This window comes from Cuculus canorus, chromosome 1, assembly GCF_017976375.1.
Source record: "Cuculus canorus isolate bCucCan1 chromosome 1, bCucCan1.pri, whole genome shotgun sequence".
Taxonomy (NCBI): domain Eukaryota; kingdom Metazoa; phylum Chordata; class Aves; order Cuculiformes; family Cuculidae; genus Cuculus; species Cuculus canorus.
In genome coordinates, this window is record NC_071401.1 from 208,594,009 (window position 1) to 208,618,909 (window position 24,901).

The window sequence follows — 24,901 nt, forward strand, 5'->3', positions numbered from 1 at the left end:
GAGGGGGCGGCACTCACCGGCGTCCGTGACCGTTCCGTGCGGTTCCTCTCGGTTCCATCCGGCCTTCGCGTCTCTGCCGGTGCAGGAGGCTTCACGGGAGGGGTTGACCGCGCGTTCCGGTGGCTCCGGGGAGGGTGATATCTCCATCGCGCCGTGCCTCAGTTTCCCCGGTGGTGCCGCAACCGTTCTCTGCTCTGGGGAGTGCGCAGAGGGGGACCCATCCGTGCGCCCATTGGTCATTCCGGAGCACCAAATCGGGAGTGAAGGCTTTTGGGTCACCGGGAGGAGATGGAGGAGCGGTTGTGTCACCAGGAGATGGTGACCTCAGGAGGTTCAACTACGCCAAGGGGAAGGTCCTACCCTTGGGTTGGGGTTGGAATCCCCGGGATCACTCCAGGATGGGGAGGATGGATGGGAACAGCTCTGAGGAGAAGGACTTGGGGCGCTGGGGAGGAGAAGGTCGAGAGGAGCTCATCCAGAGGGACCTGGAGAGGCTGGAGAAGAGGGGCTGGAGAACCTCATGGGGTTCAACCAGGCCAAGGGCAACGTCCTACCCCTGGGTTGGGGCAATCCATGGTTTCCCTCCAGGCTGAGGGATGATGGATGGGAACAGCCCTGAGGAGAAGGACTTGGGGCACTGGGGAGGAGAAGGTGGAGAGGAGCCCCCCCGTGGGGTCCCAGCCCAGAACCCCCCCGTGTCCTGGGCTGCATCCAGAGCAGCGTGGCCAGCAGGGAGGGACGGGATTCTGACCCTCTGCTCCGCTCCGGGGACACCTCCTCAGGAGAATTGTGTCCAGGTCTGGAATCCTCAGCAGAAGGAGGAGATGGAGCTGTTGGAAGGGGTCCAGAGGAGGCTCCAAGGATGCTGCGAGGGCTGCAGAACCTCCCGTCCGAGGACAGCTGAGAGAGTTGGGGTTGGGGAGAAGAGAAGGCTCCCAGGAGACCTCAGAGCAGCTTCCAGAGCCTGAAGGGGCTCCAGGAGAGCCGGAGAGGGGCTTCTTCCAAGGTCTTGGAGTGACAGGACGAGGAGAACGGTTTTGAGCTGCAAAAGGGGAGATTGAGGTGAGATCTTGTGGAGAAATGTTCTCCTGAGAGGGTGGCGAACCCCTGGCCCAGGTTGTCCAGGGAAGCGGTGGCTGTCCCATCCCTGGAGGGGTTCCAGGCCAGGTTGGATGGTTCTTGGAGCTCCTGATCCAGCGAGAGGTGTCCCTGGGTTGAAACTGGATGGGCTTTGAGGTCCCTTCCAACCCAACCCATGATGTGATTCCCTGATGTTCCTCTCCGTGGATCCCCACATCTCCTCTGCCTTCACCCTCCCCGTGTCCATCCTCCGCCGTCGCTGCCGGAGGCTCCGGATGGTGTCCCATGAAGGTGGAGCAGCGTTTGGGTCACTCTTCTCCTCCTCGTTGGCCCCGTGGGCTCCGGTGGCCTTTGGAGAGACACGTTCTCCTGGAATCCCACCAACTCCTCGTGGTTTCTCCTCCTTTTCCCAACACGTCCTGCTCGGAACGTGGAAAAGCACCGTGTCCGGTCCCATCCGGCACTGCCGGAGCCGCCGGCTCGGGAGGGGCAGCTGATGGCATCCGGGGGACTTTATCCACCCGGAGCTGCTGCTTTGGATGCTCTTGGAGATGGATTTAAGGTGGGAAACGTCCCGGGCAGGAAAGATCCTGGCGTTAGCAATCGCCTCTTCCCTGGAAAGGAGCTTTTTCCTCCACTTTTATGGCACTTTGGGGTCCCTAAAGATGCTTTTTCCATGGAAATGAGCTTTTCCCTCCAGATTTGTGGTACTTTGATGTCTCCAAAGATGCTTTTTCCCCAAAAAATGACCTTTTTCCTCCAGTTTTGTGGCACTTTAAGGTCCCCAACAATCCTTTTTCCATGGAAATGAGCATTTTCCCCCAGTGTTGCAGCACTCTGGGATTCCCGAAGATGCTTTTTCCCTGGAAAGGAGCTTTTTCCTCCAATGCTGCAGCACTTTGGTGTCCCTAAAGATGCTTTTTCCCTGGAAATGAGCTTTTTCCTCCAGTTTTGTGGTGCTTTGGTGTCCCTAAAGATTCTTTTTCCATGGAAATGAGCTTTTTCCCTCAGTGTTGCAGTACTTTGGGATTCCCAAAGATGCTTTTTCCATGGAAATGAGCTTTTTCCTCCAGTTTTGTGGTGCTTTGGTGTCCCTAAAGATGCTTTTTCCCTGGAAATGAGCTTTTTCCTCCAGTTTTGTGGCACTTTAAGGTCCCCAATGATCCTTTTTCCCTGGAAATGAGCTTTTTCCCCCAGTGCTGCAGCACTCTGGGATCCCCAGAGAAGCTTTTTCCCTGGAAAGGAGCTTTTTCCTCAGTGTTGCAGCACTTTGAGGTCCCTAAGGATGATTTTTTCCCTGGAAAAGAGCTTTATCCCCCAGTGTTGCAGCACTCTGGGATCCCCAAAGATGCTTTTTCCCCAAAAATGAGCTTTTTCCCCCAAGTTTTGTGGCACTTTAAGGTCCCCAACGATCCTTTTTCCGTGGAAATGATCTTTTTCCTCCAGTGTTGCAGCACTCTGGGATTCCCAAAGATGCTTTTTCCCTGGAAATGAGCTTTTTCCTCCAGATTTGTTGTACTTTGATGTCTCTAAAGATGCTTTTTCCCCAAAAAATGACCTTTTTCCTCCAGTTTTGTGGCACTTTAAGGTCCCCAGAGAAGCTTTTTCCATGGAAATGAGCTTTTTCCCTCAGTGTTTCAGCACTTTGGGATTCCCAAAGATGCTTTTTCCCTGGAAATGAGCTTTTTCCTCCAGTTTTATGGCACTTTGAGGTCCCTAAAGATGCTCTTTCCCTGGAAATGAGCTTTTCCCTCCAGTTTTGTTGTACTTTGATGTCTCTAAAGATGCTTTATCCCCAAAAATGAGCTTTTTCCTCCAGTTTTGTGGCACTTTAAGGTCCCCAACGATCCTTTTTCCCTGGAAATGAGCATTTTCCCCCAGTGTTGCACCACTTTGGGATCCCCAAAGATGCTTTTTCCCGGGAAATGAGCATTTTCCTCCGGTTTCGCTGCATTCCGCGGTACCAGAAGATGCGCGGATGTCTCCGGCAGATCCGTAGGGACCTCCCTGTGTTTGGCCGCTGCGGTGGGAGCTCGGCGTCGCGCGGCTGCTCGACAGATGGTTCGCAGGTGCCCACCCGGAGCTTCGCTGCCACCACTCGGAATGCAGCGAGAGGGCGGCTGTGCCGGGCTTGGCAGGAGCCGGAGCGACAGCTGGAGCCGATCCTCCCCTCCCTGCGGAGGCTCTGCTGCCGTCCTCGGCTCAGCGCGGAGCGCGGGCGATGCCGCAGACGATGCCAGGAGAGGTGGCGGTGTGGCACGGAGCCGCTGGAGGCATTCCTGCTGCCGGGGCGGCTGGAAAACGACGGAGCGAAGAGCTCAGCCGGCTGGATCCATGGATGGAGGGCAGGAAGGGTCTCCAGAGGGATCTGGCCAGGCTGGATCCATGGATGGAGGGCAGGAAGGGTCTGCAGAGGGATCTGGAGAAGCTGGATCCATGGATGGAGGGCAGGAAGGGTCTCCAGAGGGATCTGGCCAGGCTGGATCCATGGATGGAGGGCAGGAAGGGTCTGCAGAGGGATCTGGCCAGGCTGGATCCATGGATGGAGGCAGGAAGGCTCTGCAGAGGGATCTGGCCAGGCTGGATCCATGGATGGAGGCAGGAAGGGTCTGCAGAGGGATCTGGCCAGGCTGGATCCATGGATGGAGGCAGGAAGGGTCTGCAGAGGGATCTGGCCAGGCTGGATCCATGGATGGAGGCAGGAAGGGTCTGCAGAGGGATCTGGCCAGGCTGGATCCATGGATGGAGGCAGGAAGGCTCTGCAGAGGGATCTGGCCAGGCTGGATCCATGGATGGAGGCAGGAAGGGTCTGCAGAGGGATCTGGCCAGGCTGGATCCATGGATGGAGGGCAGGAAGGGTCTCGTGTCCTCGGCTTCACTCCCGTGTTGTGGCTTCTCCCATTGCTTTGAGCCTTTCGTGGTCCCTTCATCCTTCCGTTACCGCCGTGGCTGAGGCACCGCAGCCTTGGAAGAACCTGGAGGATCCCCAAAGCTCTCCCAGACCTCCATTTGGTTCCCATCAGCGCCGCGAGGAGGTTCCCTTCTCCCCGTGTGCCGCGATCCCTGCGCCGGAGCTGAACTTGTGGCAGCCGAGTTGACCCCAACGCGCCGAGAGCTGCGGCGCGGCGCCGAGACGGATGTGCCGCGGGGCCGCCGCGGTCCACGTGGGGCCATGAAGTTGTTTCCCTCGTTGTCGAACAGGGTTTGTACCACGAAAAGCGCTCAGCACTTAACGAGCATTAAAGATTAACGAGCAACGAACCCAACGAAGCCGCGGACTCGTCGGCGTCGCATCTCCGCTAAATTAGGTACAACATCAGCCGAGCTTCATCCAGGACTGCTGTCACGGAGACGATTGCCGGCGACGGCCGCTCGGAAACGTGGGTTTAATGGATTCTAAACCTTAGCGGAGGAGCGGTGGCATCCGAGGAGAGGCGGCGGCGGCGCCGGGAGGGCACTGGAGTCCCCCATCAATATTTCATAGGGGCTTCGAGCGCTTCCAGCGAGAAGAGGGATGAAGGCAGCGTCTTCCACCAAGCGGCTCTCTGCCCCGCGGGCACCGCGCTGTCCATGGAGGAAAACGGGATGAGGTTGCGTCTCGCCGACGCTCCTCTCCCTACGCCAAAGGGTCGGGGGTTGATCCGGGGTGAAGGAGTTGCTGGGATGCGGCTCCGCGTTGTGCAGGGGGAGCTTCGCCGCCGGCCAGGCTCTTCCTGGTGGTGGAATCGGAGAACCCTTGGGTTGGAAAAGACCTCGGAGATCATCACGGTCAACCAACTCAACCAGATCTCCGAGCAGCTCCTCTGCCCATCTCCAAAACCTTCCAGGGATGGGGCAGCTCCCACTGCTTGGTCCAGGGCCTCCCCACCTTCATGGAGAAGAATTTCTTCCTAATGTCTCATCTAAACCTTCTCCTTCCAATTCAAAGCCGTTCCTCCTCATCCTGTCACTCCAGACCCTTGGAAGAAGCCCCTTCCAAGCTTTCCTGGAGCCCCTTTCCCTACTGGAAGCTGCTCTGAGGTCTCCTCAGAGACCTCAACCCCAACTCTCTCACAGCAGAGGGGCTCCAGCCTTTGTGTCATCTCCTTGGAACCTCCTCTGAACCCATTCCAACAGCCCCATCTCCTCCTTATCTTGAGAATTCCGGACCTGGACCCATTCCAACAGCCCCATCTCCTCCTTATCTTGAGGATTCCGGACCTGGACCCGTTCCAACAGCTCCATCTCCTCCTTATCTTGAGGATTCCAGACCTGGACCCGTTCCAACAGCTCCATCTCCTCCTTATCTTGAGGATTCCAGACCTGGACCCGTTCCAACAGCTCCATCTCCTCCTTATCATGAGGATTCCAGACCTGGATCTGTTCCAACAGCTCCATCTCCTCTTTATCTTGAGGATTCCAGACCTGGACCCCACTCCTTCTTCCCAAACATCTTCCGCGAGGTGTCGCGATCCCTCAGACGCAGCAGCAGCTTCTGCTGTTCCAACCCTGACGCTTTGAGGGGGAATCCATTGTCCGGACAGTCGCGTTTTAGGAGGATGGTGCTCCCACCAGGCTTTGTGGTGTCCTCTCCAGGAGCTCCTCAGCTCTGAGAAGCTCCACCAAGCGTTGGAGCAGGACCGGGCAGGGACGGCGTCTCCTCCGCACGCGGCGTTTTGGCTTCTGGGGGCGATGGGGGTTGCGCGAAGGCGAACGTTTCTCGGTGTGTTGGGCGAGCGTGAAAACGGTGATGGGAAAATGAAGCGTTGACCTTTTGGTGTCATCTGGAGGCTCCCGGGAATCCTCGATGGAGGACAAAATTGCCCTAAATTAGAGGGGAGCGGCGCAGTTCTGCCACGTTGGTGAACTCTGTAATTAACGGCCCTGCTGAGCAACGGCACCGCGGAGCCTCGGGAAAGAGAAGCCCATCCAGTCCCAACCGGAATCCTGGAATGGTTGGGTTGGAAGGGACCTCAAAGCCCATCCAGTTCCAACCTGAATCCTGGAATGGTTTGGGTTGGAAGGGACCCCAAAGCCCATCCAGTTCCAACCTGGATCCTGGAATGGGTTGAAAACACGCGTAGATGTCGTAGTTGGGGACATTGTGTGGTGGTGGACCGGCCGGGCTGGAGCCATGGTTGGACTCCATGGTTGGACTCGATGGTCTTAAAGGTCTTTTCCAGTTGAAGCCGTTCTGGGATTCTGTGATCATCTCGGCGGCCTCTGGGCTCGCTCTCACCCCGTCCCTCTGGCATCACACCGCGTCCGTCACCCGGCGGTGCTGTGGTGGGGGACGAGGGGACACCCATGGACACAGCTGCGGAATGGGTTGCCTCAAGGTCGCTACCACGGCTTCGGCACCGCCGTTCCTGGCTCGCTGCGGATGGAATCGGCGCTGGGTCACCCCCATCAGTGCCCAAACCCGCGGCAGCGGCGTGAGCAGGAGGGGCATCGCCCCAGTGCTGACTCATGTCCTTCCTCACCCCTCGTCCTGCTCCTCCTCTTCCTCCTCCTTCTCCTTCTCCTCCTTTTCCTTCTCCTCCTCCTTCTCCTCTTCCTCCTCCTTCTCCTCTTCCTCCTCCTTCTCCTCCTCCTTCTCCTTCTCCTCTTCCTCCTCCTCCTCCTCCTCCTTCTCCTCTTCCTCCTCCTCCTCCTTCTCCTCTTCCTCCTCCTCCTCCTTCTCCTCTTCCTCCTCCTCCTCCTTCTCCTCTTCCTCCTCCTTCTCCTCCTTCTCCTCTTCCTCCTCCTCCTTCTCCTCCTCTTCCTCCTCCTTCTCCTCCTTCTCCTCTTCCTCCTCCTCCTCCTTCTCCTCCTCCTCCTTCTCCTCCTCCTCCTCCTTCTCCTCCTCCTTCTCCTTCTCCTCCTCCTTCTCCTCCTCCTTCTCCTCCTCCTTTTCCTTCTCCTCCTCCTTCTCCTCTTCCTCTTCCTCCTCCTCCTTCTCCACCTCCTTCTCCTCTTCCTCCTCTTCCTCCTCCTCCTCCTCCACCTGCTCCTCCTCCTCTTCCTCTTATTCCTCCTCCTACTCCTCCTACTCATCCTCCTCTTCCTCTTCCTCCTCCTCCTTCTCCTTCTCCTCATCCTCCTCCTCCTCCTCCTCATGGTGTTCCCGGTCCTCTCCAGGTCCCCACAGCCCCTCAGATCCATCACGGGGAGCGGATGCTCCAACACGCGTTCCTGGACCCCTCCTGACCCCCAGAAACCCTTCCTGAACCCAAACCCTTCCTTCTTGGAGCCCCCGATCCCGCGGGAGGTGTCCCTGGGTTGGAATTTGTTGGGATTGGAGGTCCCTCCCAGCCCAACCCCTGTGTGATTGTGCTCAGCAGCTCCATCCTCTCCGGCTTTGTGCCGTCGCTGCTGTCCTACTTTTCCCTGGCTGCTATTCTTCCCCTCCGTCACGTGCCGGTTCGGCTCCGTCTGCCTGGATACGGCTTCCTCATCCGCGGGCGGCTCCGAGCCGGGCTCTCGGCTGCTCCCACCACCTCAAACAAACACCTCCCTCGACGGCGCCTGCGCTCCGGGGGATTGCGGGAGGAGCGGGGATTCCGTTCCCCGGGAGCGGGATGAGGTGGGATGGGGCTGCGTGTCCCTCAGCTGTGGAACCCTGAGGTCGGGGAGTGATGACTCCGTTCCACATCCCGCGGGATGTGCGGTTCCCATCACAGTACCGGGTTCATCGTGCTGGAAGTGCAGGTGATTGTCCTTAAGTCAGAGAATCCTGGAATGGTTGGGGCTGGAACGGACCTCCAAGCCCATCCAGTCCCCTCCTGCAGGGACACCTCCCGCTGGATCAGGGGCTCCAAGAACCATCCAACCTGGCCTGGAACCCCTCCAGGGATGGGGCACCACCACTGCTGTGGACAACCTGGGCCAGGGCCTCCCCACCCTCACAGTGAAGAAATTCCTCCTCATGTCCAGTCTCACTCTGCCCCTCTCCAGTTTATCCCCGTTCCCCTCGTCCTGTCACTCCATCCGTTTGGGAACAGCCCCTCTCCGGCTCTCCTGGAGCCCCTTCAGGCTCTGGAAGCTGCTCTGAGGTCTCCTGGGAGCCTTCTCTTCTCCCCAACCCCAACTCTCTCAGCTGTCCTCGGACGGGAGGTTCTGCAGCCCTCGCAGCATCCTTGGAGCCTCCTCTGGACCCCTTCCAACAGCTCCATCTCCTCCTTCTGGGGAGGATTCCAGACCTGGACACAATTCTCCCGAGGAGGTGTCCCCGGAGCGGAGCAGAGGGGCAGAATCCCATCCCTCCCTGCTGGCCACGCTGCTCTGGATGCAGCCCAGGACACGGGGGGGTTCTGGGCTGGGACCCCACGGTGGGGCTCCTCTCCACCTTCTCCTCCCCAGCGCCCCAAGTCCTTCTCCTCAGCGCTGCTCCCATCCATCATCCCTCAGCCTGGAGGGAAACCATGGATTGCCCCAACCCATGGGTAGGACGTTGCCCTTGGCCTGGTTGACCCTCCTGAGGTTCTCCAGCCCCTCTTCTCCAGCCTTTCCAGGTCCCTCTGGATGAGCTCCTCTCGACCTTCTCCTCCCCAGCGCCCCGAGTCCTTCTCCTCAGCGCTGCTCCCAATCCGTTCCGCGCTCGGCATTGCCCCGACCGCAGTGTAGAACGTTGCCCTTGGCCTGGTTGATCTCCATGAGGTTCTCGGCGCTGTTTTATTGATGTTCCCGCGCCTCCACGGGCAAAGTCAACTCCATTTAAAGCCGAATCGAAAGGTCGCGGCGCTGTAAGATTAAAACAACCCCATAGAAATTCTGGAATTCCCACGGGTGCGAATCCATCCCCATCTCCTCATTAGCGGTGACACCGTCTCCTCGTCCGTGGCTCTCTGTCTGTGCCGCCAACGGATTCCGGTTAATGAATTCCCCGTTGATGGGTGACATCGCGCTTGGGTGCTTTCCCCAATTCATTCTTCTCAAAGGGCGTTGCGTTCCGTGATGCGGCGTTAGAGATGCCGAGAGCCGGGAGAGAGGAGAGCGTGGAGCCGAGAAGGACCTCCTCAGAGGAGAAGGTGGAGAGGAGCCCCCCCGTGGGGTCCCAGCCCAGAACCCCCCCGTGTCCTGGGCTGCATCCAGAGCAGCGTGGCCAGCAGGGAGGGACGGGATTCTGCCCCTCTGCTCCGCTCCGGGGACACCTCCTCGGGAGAATTGTGTCCAGGTCTGGAATCCTCAGCAGAAGGAGGAGATGGAGCTGTTGGAAGGGGTCCAGAGGAGGCTCCAAGGATGCTGCGAGGGCTGCAGAACCTCCCGTCCGAGGACAGCTGAGAGAGTTGGGGTTGGGGAGAAGAGAAGGCTCCCAGGAGACCTCAGAGCAGCTTCCAGAGCCTGAAGGGGCTCCAGGAGAGCCGGAGAGGGGCTTCTTCCAAGGTCTTGGAGTGACAGAACAAGGGGGAATGGGGATAAACTGGAGAGGGGCAGAGTTAGAGTTGAGATATGGAAGAACTTCTTCACTCTGAGGGTGGTGAACCCCTGGCCCAGGGTGCCCAGAGCAGTGGTGGCTGCCCCATCCCTGGAGGGGTTCCAGGCCAGGTTGGATGGTTCTTGGAGCCCCTGATCCCGCGGGAGGTGTTCCTGGGTTGGAATTTGTTGGGCTTTGAGGTCCCTTCCAACCCAAACTATTCTATGAAGACAGCTGAGAGAGTTGGGGTTGGGGAGAGGAGAAGGCTCCCAGGAGACCTCAGAGCAGCTTCCAGTGCCTGAAGGGGCTCCAGGAGAGCCGGAGAGGGGCTCTTGATCAGGAAGCGTAGGGATAGGATGAGGAGAACGGTTTTGAGTTGCATAAGGGGAGATGGAGGTGAGATCTTGGGGAGAAATGTTCTCCTGAGAGGGTGGTGAACCCCTGGCCCAGGTTGTCCAGAGCAGCGGTGGTGCCCCATCCCTGGAGGTGTTCCAGGCCAGGTTGGATGGTTCTTGGAGCCCCTGATCCCGCGGGAGGTGTCCCTGCCCATGGATGGGGTGGAACCGGATGAGCTTTGGGTTCCATTCCCACCCAACCCATGCCATGGTTCTACGGTTCGGTGCTCCCTTTCACCGCGAGATCCTGAATTCAGCCCTTCCCCTGCGGCTCCGCAGCCGGAGGAACGCTGGGACACCAAAACTGCTTCGCAATCACTTCTCAGCGGAGCACTGAGGAGCATCAGCGGAGGCTTTTCCTCGCGGAGGATAATCCCTCTCCTAACGAGGTCATTTGTGCTGCTTCCAGCCCGGCGCGGTCCTCCTGAGCCACCGCCGGCGCGGCGACCGCGGTATCTGGTGGCGCCGGAATCCCGCGGGCCGGCAGCCCAGAGGAGGGATCCCGGCGATGCTGCTAATTAACCCGAGCGTTTAATTAACTCAAACAAATGAGTGGGAGGGGCAGCGCACTCTGCTCCGAACGGCACCTAATTAGGAACTCCCTCCTTCGCGCCGGCGCCTTCGGAGCAACGTCCCTTTGCCCATCCCGGCGTCCGCGCCCGGCGCTGCCTCCCAGGTGGGGTGGGAGGGGGTTCAGGGACGGACGGGGCTCCGCGGGGCGTGGGGTTGGGGTGGAGAGCTGTGCGGCATCTGCTCTTCAGTCATAGCTTCCAGAGGACCATGGCTTCTGTACTTCAACCGTGGTGTCCACACTTCAACCATGGTGTCCACACTTCAACCATGGCTTCTGTACTTAAACCGTGGTGTCCGCACTTCAACCATGGTGTCCACACTTGAACCATGGTGTCCACACTTGAACCATGGCTTCTGTACTTCAACCATGGTGTCCGCACTTCAACCATGGCATCCACACTTCAACCATGGTGTCCACACTTGAACCATGGCTTCTATACTTCAACCGTGGCTTCTATACTTCAACCATGGTGTCCACACTTCAACCATGGCGTCCACACTTCAACCATGGCTTCTATACTTCAGCCATGGTGTCCACACTTCAACCATGGCTTCTATACTTCAGCCATGGTGTCCACACTTCAACCATGGCTTCTATACTTCAACCATGGTGTCCACACTTGAACCATGGGTTCTATACTTCAACCATGGTGTCCACACTTCAACCATGGCTTCTATACTTCAACCATGGTGTCCACACTTGAACCATGGGTTCTATACTTCAACCATGGCGTCCACACTTCAACCATGGCTTCTATACTTCAGCCATGGTGTCCACACTTCAACCATGGCTTCTATACTTCAACCAGCTGGCTCAGGTGGCCGAGAAGATCCTTCTAAGGTCTCCTGGGAGCCTTCTCTTCTCCCCAACCCCAACTCTCTCAGCTGTCCTCGGACGGGAGGTTCTCAGCCCTCGCAGCATCCCTACTCGCAACCTCCCGTCCGAGGACAGCTGAGAGAGTTGGGGTTGGGGAGAAGAGAAGGCTCCCAGGAGACCTCAGAGCAGCTTCCAGAGCCTGAAGGGGCTCCAGGAGAGCCGGAGAGGGACTTCTTCCAAGGTCTTGGAGTGACAGGGTGAGAGGGAATGGGGATAAACTGGAGAGGGGCAGAGTTAGACTGGACAGGAGGAGGAATTTCTTCACGATGAGTGTGTGGAGGCCCTGGCCCAGGTTGTCCATGGAAGCCGTGGCTGCCCCATCCCTGGAGGGGTTCCAGGCCAGGTTGGATGGTTCTTGGAGCCCCTGATCCAGCGGGAGGTGTCCCTGCCCATGGCAGGGGTGGAAGTGGATGATGTTTAAGGTCCTTCCAACCCAACCTATTCTCTGATTCTAAGATCCGATGATCCTTCCCTGGATCCGAAGGGGCCGATCTCCCCCGTTGGATCCATCCCGCACCCACCGGCGTCTGGCAGTGCCGATCCCGCTGCCGGCGCCGCTCCGGTGGCTGCCAGTAATCTCCAGGTGGGTTTATCCCGGCGCGGCGCTCGGAGCTCATTTGCCGCAGTAATTGCTTTACGAATCACGCCTTCGCCTCATTGCTCCGGCGAGGAGCGGAGAGAGCTTTTCCCACGGCTCTTCCCTCCTGCCTTCCCGTCGCATCCCAAACCCTCTCCTGGCGTCGCGCCGGCAACATCCAACGCCGGCATTCTTGGAAAGACCCCCCTGATCCCGCGGTTCCACGGTACCGCGGAGGGGTCGGGAGGGCTGAAGGATGCGTTTGGCCGGTTGAGACCTCGGAGCGATTCCATCTGCTCCGAACGTCCCCACATCCCTTGTGATCCCCTTCTTCTGCCCGTGGGAAGAGGCTCGGGACCCGCAGGCACCGGGAAGCTTTCCTACGCCGCCTCCCAGGGCAGGATGCGATCCTTCACGCCGGAAGATTGACGTTAATTAGCTCCTGGATGGTGGTAATGATGTTAATTAAGAGGAGAGCCAGACGTGCCGCAGCCCGGGAGGCGGATAATCCACGTGGGATTGGTTCGGGAAGGAGGGATGTGAAGGGGCTGCCGGTGTCTGCTCTTCCACCTCTCCGTGGTTCCTCTTGAAGCCCATGGTGACCCTCTCCCAGCGCGGAGATATGAGGAGGCACCGCGTGCCCGTGGGATGGGGGGCGACACTCAGGGAATAAGGGATTGGGTTGGGTCAGAAGGGACCCCAAAGCCCATCCAGTCCCACCCAAGGGACACCTCCCGCCGGATCAGGGGCTCCAAGAACCATCCAACCCGGCCTGGAACCCCTCCAGGGATGGGGCAGCCAACGCCGCTCTGGGCTCCACACCCTCAGAGGGAAGAATTCCTTCCCAATGTCCACTATAAATCCTCCCCTTCCAATTTTAAGCCATCGCCCCTCGTTCTGTCACTCCATCCCTTTGGGAACAGCCCCTCTCCGGCTCTCCTGGAGCCCCTTCAGGCTCTGGAAGCTGCTCTGAGGTCTCCTGGGAGCCTTCTCTTCTCCCCAACCCCAACTCTCTCAGCTGTCCTCGGACGGGAGGTTCTGCAGCCCTCGCAGCATCCTTGGAGCCTCCTCTGGACCCCTTCCAACAGCTCCATCTCCTCCTTCTGCTGAGGATTCCAGACCTGGACACAATTCTCCCGAGGAGGTGTCTCCTCGGAGCCTCCTCTGGACCCTACGTGGTTGGCTTCGTGTTGCGGAGCTGCTCCGGTGGGGTTGGAGAGCAGCGATGTCGGAGTTGGCTGCAGGGCAGAGGCGGCGTTGGAATGCGAACGATTATTTTGGATGCTCTCCATGGCTTTGGGGTTCTCTGTGGCTTTTGGGGTTCTCTCCATGGCTTTGGGGCTCTCTCCATGGCTTTTGGACTCTCTCCATGGCTTTGGGGCTCTCTCCGTGGCTTTTGGGGCTCTCTCCATGGCTTTGGGGCTCTCTCCATGGCTTTGGGGCTCTCTCCGTGGCTTTGGGGTTCTCTCCATGGTTTTTGGGGCTCTCTCCATGGCTTTGGGGCTCTCTCCGTGGCTTTGGGGTTCTCTCTGTGGCTTTTGGACTCTCTCCGTGGCTTTGGGGCTCTCTCCATGGCTTTTGGGGCTCTCTCCATGGCTTTGGGGCTCTCTCCGTGGCTTTGGGGCTCTCTCTGTGGCTTTGGGGCTCTCTCCATGGCTTTTGGGGCTCTCTCTGTGGCTTTTGGGGCTCTCTCCGTGGCTTTTGGGCTCTCTCCATGGCTTTTGGGGCTCTCTCCATGGCTTTTGGGTTCTCTCCGTGGCTTTTGGGGCTCTCTCCATGGCTTTGGGGTTCTCACCGTGGCTTTTGGGGCTCTCTCCATGGCTTTGGGGCTCTCTCCATGGCTTTGGGGCTCTCTCCGTGGCTTTGGGGTTCTCTCCGTGGCTTTGGGGCTCTCTCCATGGCTTTTGGGGCTCTCTCCATGGCTTTGGGGCTCTCTCCGTGGCTTTGGGGTTCTCTCTGTGGCTTTTGGACTCTCTCCATGGCTTTGGGGTTCTCTCTGTGGCTTTTGGGGCTCTCTCTGTTGCTTTTGGGCTCTCTCCGTGGCTTTTGGGGCTCTCTCCGTGGCTTTGGGGCTCTCTCCATGGCTTTTGAGGCTCTCTCCATGGCTTTTGGGGCTCTCTCCTGGGCTTTTTGGGTCTCTCCATGGCTTTTGGGTCTCCACTTGGCTTCTAAGGTCTCTCCTTGGATTTTGGGGTCTCTGCTGAGGTCTCAGGGTCTGTCTTTGGCTTCTGGGGTCTCATCGTGGCTTTCAGGCTCCGTCCTTGGCTTTCGGGGAGATGGAGAAGGGGATCGGAATGGGGATGGAGGTGGAGATGGGGATTGAGATGGAGATGGGGGTTGGGATGGGGATGGAGGTGGAGAATGAGGTGGGGATGGAGATTGAGATGGAGATGGGGATGGGGATGGAGGTGGGAATGGAGATGGGAATGGAGGTGGAGAATGAGGTGGGGGTGGAGATTGAGATGGAGATGGGGATGGAGATTGGGATGGAGATGGGGATGGAGGTGGAGAATGAGGTGGGGGTGGAGGTGAACATGCGGATGGGGATGTGGATGGAGGTGGAGAATGAGGTGGGGATGGGGATGGAGATTGGGATGGAAATGGGGATTGGGATATGGATGGAGGTGGAGAATGAGGTGGGGATGGAGGTGGAGATTGAGATGGAGATTGAGATGGAGATGGGGGTTGGGATGTGGATGGAGGTGGAGAATGAGGTGGGGACGGGTATGGTGGTGGAGATGGGGATGGGCATTGAGATGGAGATGGGGATTGGGATGTGGATGGAGGTGGATTGGATTGGATTGGATTGGATTGGATTGGATTGGATTGAATTGGAATGGATCGGATTGGAATGGATTGGATTGGAATGGAATGAAATGGAATGGATGGGATGGGATGGGATTGGAATGGATTGGATTGGAATGGAATGGATTGGATTGGAATGGAATGAAATGGAATGCAATGGAATGGATTGGAATGTATTGGATTGCATTGGATTGGATTGGATTGGATCGGAATGGAATGGATTGGATTGGATTGGAATGGATTGGATTGGATTGGGTTGGATTGGATTGGATCGGAATGGAATGGATTGGATCGGATTGGAATGGATTGGATTGGGTTGGATTGGATTGAACCGCCGGCTCCATTGTGCCGTGGCGCCCCGTGGGGAGGGAGCCGTGCCGGGAGCAAAGCCAAGGATTGGGAATGCAGTTCCTGGCACTCTCGGAGTGAGGAACTCCCGGTGCCTCCTGGTCATCGCCGGCCCTGGTGGCGTCTCGGTCCCCATCTCGGCTGTTCCTTGGCTGCCGCTGGCTGAGGCCGTGCGGTGCCGCACCGCGGAGCCCCTTGGGGGCTCGGAGCGCCGGAGGTCCAGGGAGGGTGAGCAGAACCCATGTCCTACATGGTTGATCTCATCCATCTTCTCCGGTGACTCCTGGGGGAGAGCAGGAGGTCCAGGGAGGGTGAGCAGAACCCATGTCCTACGTGGTTGATCTCATCCATCTTCTCCGGTGACTCCTGGGGGAGAGCGGGAGGTCCAGGGAGGGTGAGCAGAACCCATGTCCTACGTGGTTGATCTCATCCATCTTCTCCGGCGACTCCTGGGGGAGAGCGGGAGGTCCAGGGATGATGAGCAGAGCCCATGTCCTACGTGGTTGATCTCATCCATCTTCTCCGGCGACTCCTGGGAGAGAGGGGGAGGTCCAGGGAGGATGAGCAGAACCCATGTCCTACGTGGTTGATCTCATCCATCTTCTCCGGGACCTCAGCTCCCGGCCGGGCTCGAGACCTGCGGCAAAGCTGACGCCGGTGCCGCCGCGCCGTGCGGTGCAGGTGGAGCCCTTCCCGTCCCGGCGTCCTTCCCGAATCCTCACTGCTGGAAACTCCTTGGAAGGGATTGGATGGCCATGAGTGTCCCCACGCAGCCGGGGGCCCTCCGGGACCCTTCCCCGGGGCCTCGTCCTGCCGGCGCCGTTCATCACGGGCTGCTAACGAGCTCGGTTAATGAGCCACGTGTCTGCAGGAGGAGCCCCGTAATTAATTACCTTAATTACTGAGCTCTGGGAGCTCCGTGTTCTCCTCCTGTGGGCAGAGGGAGTGGTGGAGCAGGAGGACACCCATGGGATGTTGGTTCCATCCTGGTTGGAGGCTCCTCGGGTCAACCAGGAGCTCCTCTCGGGGTTTTGGTGGCACCAGGGCTGTCCCTGTGCTCCTGGAGCCCATCGTAGGGTGCGGAAGCGGAAAGACACCCATGGGATGTTGGTTCCATCCTGGTTGGAGGCTCCTCGGGTCAACCAGGAGCTCCTCTTGGGGTTTTGGTGGCACCAGAGCTGCTCTGGTGCTCCTGGAGCCCATCGGGAGTTGTGGGAGCAGGAGGACACCCATGGGATGTTGATTCCATCCTGGATGGAGACTGCTCGGGTCAACCAGGAGCTCCTCTTGGGGTTTTGGTGGCACCAGAGCTGTCCCGGTGCTCCTGGAGTCCATTGGGGGGTGCGGGAGCAGGAGGACACCCATGGGATGTTGGTTCCATCGTGGTTGGAGGCTCCTCGGGTCAACCAGGAGCTCCTCTTGGGGTTTTGGTGGCACCAGGGCTGTCCCGGTGCTCCTGGAGTCCACCTGGGGGTGTGGGAGCAGGAGGACACCCATGGGATGTTGGTTCCATCCTGGTTGGAGGATGGTTGTGTCACTCAGGAGCTCCTCTCGGGGTTTTGGTGGCACCAGGGCTGTCCCTGTGCTCCTGGAGTCCACCTGGGGGTGTGGGAGCAGGAGGACACCCATGGGATGTTGGTTCCCTCCTGGTTGGAGGCTCCTTGGGTCAACCAGGAGCTCCTCTTGGGGTTTTGGTGGCACCAGGGCTGTCCCGGTGCTCCTGGAGTCCACCTGGGGGTGTGGGAGCAGGAGGACACCCATGGGATGTTGGTTCCATCCTGGTTGGAGGCTCCTTGGGTCAACCAGGAGCTCCTCTTGGGGTTTTGGTGGCACCAGGGCTGTCCCGGAGCTCCTGGAGCCCATCGTAGGGTGCGGAAGCGGAAAGACACCCATGGGATGTTGGTTCCATCCTGGTTGGAGGCTCCTCGGGTCAACCAGGACCTCCTCTTGGGGTTTTGGTGGCACCAGGGCTGTCCCGATGGTCCTGGAGCCCATTGGAGGGTGTGGGAGCAGGAGGACACCTATGGGATGTTGGTTCCATCCTGGTTGGAGGATGGTTGTGTCACTCAGGAGCTCCTCTCGGGGTTTTGGTGGCACCAGGGCTGTCCCGGTGCTCCTGGAATCTCCGTAGGGATGCGGGAGCGGAAGGGCGACCATGGGATGGGTTCGGGGCTCTCCTGACGGCCGAATCCTCTCCCCACAGGACAAGAACAGGAAGCTGAGGCCCCTCTACGATATTCCCTACATGTTCGAGGCCCGGGAATTCCTGCGGAAAAAACTCATCGGAAAGAAGGTACAGAGGGAACGACGGCGATATCGGGAGAGAGGGGGAGAGGGGCGGAATCGCACGGGACGTGCTGTGAGTGCGGATGTTCTGGAGGGCAGGAAAGGTATCCAGAGGGATCTGGCCAGGCTGGATCCATGGATGGAGGGCAGGAAGGGTCTGCAGAGGGATCTGGCCAGGCTGGATCCATGGATGAAGGGCAGGAAGGCTCTGCAGAGGGATCTGGCCAGGCTGGATCCATGGATGGAGGGCAGGAAGGGTCTGCAGAGGGATCTGGCCAGGCTGGATCCATGGATGGAGGGCAGGAAAGGTATCCAGAGGGATCTGGCCAGGCTGGATCCATGGATGGAGGGCAGGAAGGGTCTGCAGAGGGATCTGGCCAGGCTGGATCCATGGATGGAGGCAGGAAGGGTCTGCAGAGGGATCTGGCCAGGCTGGATCCATGGATGGAGGGCAGGAAGGCTCTGCAGAGGGATCTGGCCAGGCTGGATCCATGGATGGAGGGCAGGAAGGCTCTGCAGACGGATCTGGCCAGGCTGGATCCATGGATGGAGGCAGGAAGGGTCTGCAGAGGGATCTGGCCAGGCTGGATCCATGGATGGAGGGCAGGAAGGGTCTGCAGAGGGATCTGGCCAGGCTGGATCCATGGATGGAGGGCAGGAAGGCTCTGCAGAGGGATCTGGCCAGGCTGGATCCATGGATGGAGGCAGGAAGGGTCTGCAGAGGGATCTGGCCAGGCTGGATCCATGGATGGAGGCAGGAAGGGTCTGCAGAGGGATCTGGCCAGGCTGGATCCATGGATGGAGGGCAGGAAGGGTCTGCAGAGGGATCTGGCCAGGCTGGATCCATGGATGGAGGGCAGGAAGGCTCTGCAGAGGGATCTGGCCAGGCTGGATCCATGGATGGAGGACAGGAAGGGTCTGCAGAGGGATCTGGCCAGGCTGGATCCATGGATGGAGAGCAGGAAGGGTCTGCAGAGGGATCTGGCCAGGATGGATCCATGGATGGAGGGCAGGAAGGCTCTGCAGAGGGATCTGGCCAGGCTGGATCCATGGATGGAGGCAGGAAGGGTCTGCAGAGGGATCTGGCCAGGCTGGATCCATGGATGGAGGCAGGAAGGGTCTGCAGAGGGATCTGGCCAGGCTGGATCCATGGATGGAGGGCAGGAAGGGTCTGCAGAGGGATCTGGCCAGGCTGGATCCATGGATGGAGGGCAGGAAGGCTCTGCAGAGGGATCTGGCCAGGCTGGATCCATGGATGGAGGACAGGAAGGGTCTGCAGAGGGATCTGGCCAGGCTGGATCCATGGATGGAGAGCAGGAAGGGTCTGCAGAGGGATCTGGCCAGGATGGATCCATGGATGGAGGACAGGAAGGGTCTGCAGAGGGATCTGGCCAGGATGGATCCATGGATGGAGGACAGGAAGGCTCTGCAGAGGGATCTGGCCAGGCTGGATCCATGGATGGAGGACAGGAAGGGTCTGCAGAGGGATCTGGCCAGGATGGATCCATGGATGGAGGACAGGAAGGGTCTGCAGAGGGATCTGGCCAGGCTGGATCCATGGATGGAGGACAGGAAGGCTCTGCAGAGGGATCTGGCCAGGATGGATCCATGGATGGAGGCAGGAAGGGTCTGCAGAGGGATCTGACCAGGCTGGATCCATGGATGGAGGGCAGAAAGGCTCTGCAGAGGGATCTGGCCAGGCTGGATCCATGGATGGAGGCAGGAAGGGTCTGCAGAGGGATCTGGCCAGGCTGGATCCATGGATGGAGGGCAGGAAGGGTCTGCAGAGGGATCTGGCCAGGCTGGATCCATGGATGGAGGGCAGGAAGGCTCTGCAGAGGGATCTGGCCAGGCTGGATCCATGGATGGAGGACAGGAAGGGTCTGCAGAGGGATCTGGCCAGGATGGATCCATGGATGGAGGACAGGAAGGGTCTGCAGAGGGATCTGGCCAGGATGGATCCATGGATGGAGGACAGGAAGGCTCTGCAGAGGGATCTGGCCAGGCTGGATCCATGGATGGAGGACAGGAAGGGTCTGCAGAGGGATCTGGCCAGGATGGATCCATGGATGGAGGACAGGAAGGGTCTGCAGAGGGATCTGGCCAGGCTGGATCCATGGATGGAGGACAGGAAGGCTCTGCAGAGGGATCTGGCCAGGATGGATCCATGGATGGAGGCAGGAAGGGTCTGCAGAGGGATCTGACCAGGCTGGATCCATGGATGGAGGCAGGAAGGCTCTGCAGAGGGATCTGGCCAGGATGGATCCATGGATGGAGGCAGGAAGGGTCTGCAGAGGGATCTGGCCAGGCTGGATCCATGGATGGAGGCAGGAAGGGTCTGCAGAGGGATCTGGCCAGGCTGGATCCATGGATGGAGGACAGGAAGGGTCTGCAGAGGGATCTGGCCAGGATGGATCCATGGATGGAGGCAGGAAGGGTCTGCAGAGGGATCTGGCCAGGCTGGATCCATGGATGGAGGGCAGGAAGGGTCTGCAGAGGGATCTGGCCAGGCTGGATCCATGGATGGAGGGCAGGAAGGATCTGCAGAGGGATCTGGCCAGGCTGGATCCATGGATGGAGGACAGGAAGGCTCTGCAGAGGGATCTGGCCAGGCTGGATCCATGGATGGAGGGCAGGAAGGGTCTGCAGAGGGATCTGGCCAGGCTGGATCCATGGATGGAGGGCAGGAAGGGTCTGCAGAGGGATCTGGCCAGGCTGGATCCATGGATGGAGGCAGGAAGGGTCTGCAGAGGGATCTGGCCAGGCTGGATCCATGGATGGAGGGCAGGAAGGGTCTGCAGAATGATCTGGCCAGGCTGGATCCATGGATGGAGGGCAGGAAGGCTCTGCAGAGGGATCTGGCCAGGCTGGATCCATGGATGGAGGGCAGGAAGGCTCTGCAGAGGGATCTGGCCAGGCTGGATCCATGGATGGAGGGCAGGAAGGGTCTCCATAGGGATGTCGCCGCGTTCTCCCCCTATCCGCACGCCGCCGTTCGCCTTTGACGGTTCCTCCTTTGCTGTAGGAATATCCCCTTTGTCGTCTCCACGTTTTTCACTTCCCATTAATTTGATTGAGGGAAGGGATGAAAAACATACCCCCTCCTTTCCCCGGAACGATCAAATCCGGCGCTCGCGGTCGGCGCTGCGCCCCTGAGGCGAAGCGGTGCCTCTGCGCTGCGCCGCCGCCATCGTTCCCTCTCGGCCGCAAATCCCTCTTTTCCAGCGCTTTTTCTCTCCGCTGAAAAGCCCACCCGGAACGGAGATCAACCCGGGGGCTTTGGGGGTGCTCGGGGGGCTTTGGGGAGCGCGGGGCGGGTTTTGGGGTGCACTGCGCATTCCAGGGATCCCTGCTGGGGTTGGGGAGCACTGCCTGCTCCGCGGATTCCCGTTTGGTTTTGGGGAGCTCCGTCTGGTTTTGGGGATCCCCACCTGGTTTTGGGGATCCCTGACTGGTTTGGGGATCCCCACCTGGTTTTGGGGCCCCCTCACTGGTTTTGAGGCTCCGTCACTGGTTTGGGGATCCCTCACTGGTTTGGGGGATCCCGCCTGGTTTCTGGGATCCCTGCCTGATTTTGGGGATCCCTGCTGATTCCGGGAATCCCTGCTTGTTTTGGGGATCCCTGCCTGGTTTTGGGGATCCTGCCTGATTTTGGGGCTCCCTCACTGGTTTGGGGATCCCTGCCTGGTTTTGGGGCTCCCTCATTGGTTTTGGGGCTCCTTCACTGGTTTTGGGGTTGCTCACTGGTTTGGGGAGCCCTGCTGATCCCGGGAATCCCGGCTGGTTTTGGGGGTTCCTGCCAGGTTTGGGGGAGCCCTCACTGGTTTTGGAGAGCCCTGGCTAGTTTGGGGAGCCCTGCCTGCTTTGGGGTTCCCTATCTGGTTTTGGGGAGCCCTCACTGGTTTGGGGGATCCCTCACTGGTTTGGGGATCCCTGCTTGTTTTGGGGATCCCTGCCTGGTTTTGGGGATCCCCACCTGGCTTTGGGGATCCCTCACTGGTTTTGGGGATCCCTCCCTGATTTGGGGATCCCTCACTGGTTTGGGGATCCCTGCTTTTTTGGGGGGGTCCCTGCCTGGTTTGGGGGATCCCCACCTGGTTTTGGGGAGCCCTGCCTGGTTTGGGGATCCCTGCCTGATTTTGCGGCTCTCTCACTGGTTTGGGGATCCCTGCTTGTTTTAGGGATCCCCACCTGGTTTTGGGGAGCCCTGCCTGGTTTGGGAGCCCTGCTTGTTTTGGGGATACCTGCTGATCCCGGGAATCCCTGCCTGGTTTGGGGAGCCCTGCGTGGTTTGGGGATCCCTGCTGATTCCGGGGATCCCCACCTGGTTTTGGGGAGCCCTGCCTGATATTGGGGATCCCTGCTGATCCCGGGAATCCCTGCTTGTTTTGGAGATCCCTGTCTGGTTTGGGGAGCTCTGTTTTTTTGGGGGAGCCCTGCCTGGTTTTGGGGACCCCTCACTGGTTTGGGGACCCCTGCTTGTTTTGGGGATCACTGCCTGATTTTGGGGATCCCCACCTGGTTTTGGGGAGCCCTGCCTGGTTTGGGGATCCCTGCTGATCCTGGGAATCCCTGCTTGTTTTGGGGATCCCTGCCTGGTTTGGGGATCCCTCACTGGTTTTGGGGCTCCCTGCCTGGTTTTGGGGATCCCTCCCTGATTTGGGCATCCCTGGTGATCCGGGGAATCCCTGCTTGTTTTGGGGATCCCTGTCTGGTTTGGGGAGCCCTGTTTTTTTTTGGGGAGCCCTGCCTGGTTTTGGGGACCCTTCACAGGTTTGGGGACCCCTGCTTGTTTTGGGGATCCCCTCCTGGTTTTGGGGATCCCCTCCTGGTTTTGGGGAGCGATGTCCCAGGGGACAGCGATGGGATGAGAGGGAACGGCCTCGAGTTGCTCCAGGGGAGGTTCAGGTTGGACACGAGGAGGAATCTCTCCATGGAAAGGGTTCTCCGGCCGTGCCGATGCCTTCCAGGGCGGTGGTGGAGTCCCCATCCCTGGAGGGGCTTCGAAGCCGGGGAGATGCGGTGCTCAGGGATGGTTCCGTCATGGAATGGGACGGTTGGACTCAAAGATCTCAGATGTCTTCTCCACCCAAACCATTGTGTGATTCCGTGGTGCCGTGTGCGTCCTTAGGGATGAACCAGGGAGGAGGAGCTGTGAGGTCCTCCCAGAGGTGATCCCTTTGGCCCCGACTCCGTGCTGGGGCTGTGATCCTCAGGACCTGCTTTGCTCTCCATTCCAATGTGTTTTCCATGGAATATTAATCTAAAGTGGTTTTGACCAATGGAAGGGACCGAGGAAGGTGGTGTTTCAAAGCCGGGGAGATGCGGTGCTCAGGGATGGTTCCGTCATGGAATGGGATGGTTGGACTCAAAGATCTCAGATGTCTTCTCCACCCGAACCATTGTGTGATTCCGTGGTGCCGTTTGAGTCCTTAGGGATGAACCAGGGAGGAGGAGCTGTGAGGTCCTCCAGGGAGGAGGAGCTGTGAGGTCCTCCCAGAGGTGATCCCTTTGGCGCTGACTCCGTGCTGGGGCTGTGATCCTCAGGACCTGCTTTGCTCTCCATTCCAATGTGTTTTCCATGGAATATTAACCTAAAGTGGTTTTGAGCGACGGAAGGGACCGAGGAAGGTGGTGTTTCAAAGCGGGGGAGATGCGGTGCTCAGGGATGGTTCCGTCATGGAATGGGACGGTTGGACTCAAAGATCTCCAAGGTCTTTTCCAACGTGGGGATTCCGCGATCCCCTGATTCCTCTCTCGCCGTCTCCTCCGAGAGCTTCCCAACGATCGGCTTTCCCTGGAGCGCTGCTCCTCCGGTCAACGGAGTCTCGGCAGAGTTTGGGTTGGAAGAGTCCTTGAGGATCACCCACTTCCAACCCTTAGACTGCATTTCTCCTGGTTTCCGCCGTGCCGACGCCGGCTCCCGGTGCCACGCGCCCCATCTGGGACCCCAAGGACCCTCTCGGCGGCCGCGGCACTGATCCGGCGCGCTGGAATTTGCCCGTCGGCGCGGGGATGAATCGTCTGCCGCCCTTTCCAACCCCGCCGGCGTTCACCTTCCGCGCCCCGCTATGGATTTGTCTCCCAGGATGGAATGGCTGTCGGGATGAGGCCGTCTGCCCCGGCACCGCCGGCGCCCATCGATCCCGCGCCGCCGGGCACCGCCGTTCAGGAGCTTTATTAATTACGCCGTCGTGCGGGAGATGGAATCGAAGCTAAATGGGTGCCGGTGGCCCTTCTCCCCTCGTCACTCGGGGAGGATTAATCGTGCGGACGGAGGGAGGCGGCGCCAGAGGACGCGGGGAGAAATATCTGCTGTGCGTGGAAGCGATTCCGTCCCTGCTGCGGAGCTGCTCCGGCAGCCGGTGGGATCCTGGGATGGGCTGGGTTGGAAGGGACCTCCGAGCCCATCCAGTCCCACCCCATCCATGGGCAGAGACACCTCCTGCTGGATCAGGGGCTCCAAGAACCATCCAACCTGGCCTGGAACCCCTCCAGGGATGGGGCACCACCACTGCTCTGGGCAACCTGGGCCAGGGCCTCACCACCCTCCCAGGAGAACATCTCTCCCTAAGATCTCATCTCCATCTCCCCTCTTGCAGCTCAAAACCATTCCCCTCGTCCTGTCTCTTCGCTCCCTGATCCAGAGCCCCTCTCCGGCTCTCCTGGAGCCCCTTCAGGCTCTGGAAGCTGCTCTGAGGTCTCCTGGGAGCCTTCTCTTCTCCCCAACCCCAACTCTCTCAGCTGTCCTCGGACGGGAGGTTCTGCAGCCCTCGCAGCATCCTTGGAGCCTCCTCTGGACCCCTTCCAACAGCTCCATCTCCTCCTTCTGGTGAGGATTCCAGACCTGGACACAATTCTCCCGAGGAGGTGTCCCCGGAGCGGAGCAGAGGGGCAGAATCCCGTCCCTCCCTGCTGGCCACGCTGCTCTGGGTGCAGCCCAGGACACGGGGGGGTTCTGGGCTGGGACCCCACGGTGGGGCTCCTCTCCACCTTCTCCTCCCCAGCGCCCCAAGTCCTTCTCCTCAGGGCTGTTCCCATCCATCATCCCAATCCTGGATGGAAACCATGGATTGCCCCAACCCATGGGTAGGACGTTGCCCTTGGCCTGGTTGACCCTCCTGAGGTTCTCCAGCCCCTCTTCTCCAGCCTCTCCAGGTCCCTCTGGATGAGCTCCTCTCGACCTTCTCATCATCTCCCCAAGTCCTTCTCCTCAGGGCTGTTCCCATCCATCATTCCCAGCCCGGAGTGATCTCCCCATTCCCCCGGTTTCCGCCGTGGAGCTCTTTCCGTGCCGCGGTGGCAGCGGGAGGCTCAGCCAGCGGCCGTGTGCCGACGCCGGGAGCCGCTCCGAGGAGGCTTTGTTGGCGCATCCATCGCTGCTGCTTTCTGGGCGATGAGGGAGGATTTTGCTGCTGAACCCTTCGGGAGTTCCAACCGTTTCCCGGTGCCGAACTTTGGGAGAGAGCTTCTCCCCACTGGGTTCTGCGCGGATGAACCAATGCCGGGGAGCGAGAGGGGAGGGATGTGCCGCGTGTTCGGCTCCGGCACTGCGGCGCGGGGACGCGGTGGGAGCAGAGAGGGTG

At 59.5% G+C, this 24,901-nt stretch overlaps 1 protein-coding gene across 1 annotated transcript in view; it reads left to right on the forward strand.

Annotated features, from left to right (window-relative positions):
* The window catches only part of SND1 (staphylococcal nuclease and tudor domain containing 1), a 125,943-nt gene that overhangs the window by 23,213 nt on the left and 77,829 nt on the right, over positions 1–24,901 (forward strand). Inside the window, exon 11 of the mRNA XM_054083159.1 lies at positions 17,233–17,322. Coding sequence (XP_053939134.1) covers positions 17,233–17,322 — 90 coding nt within the window. The remainder of the gene's footprint in view (positions 1–17,232; positions 17,323–24,901) is intronic.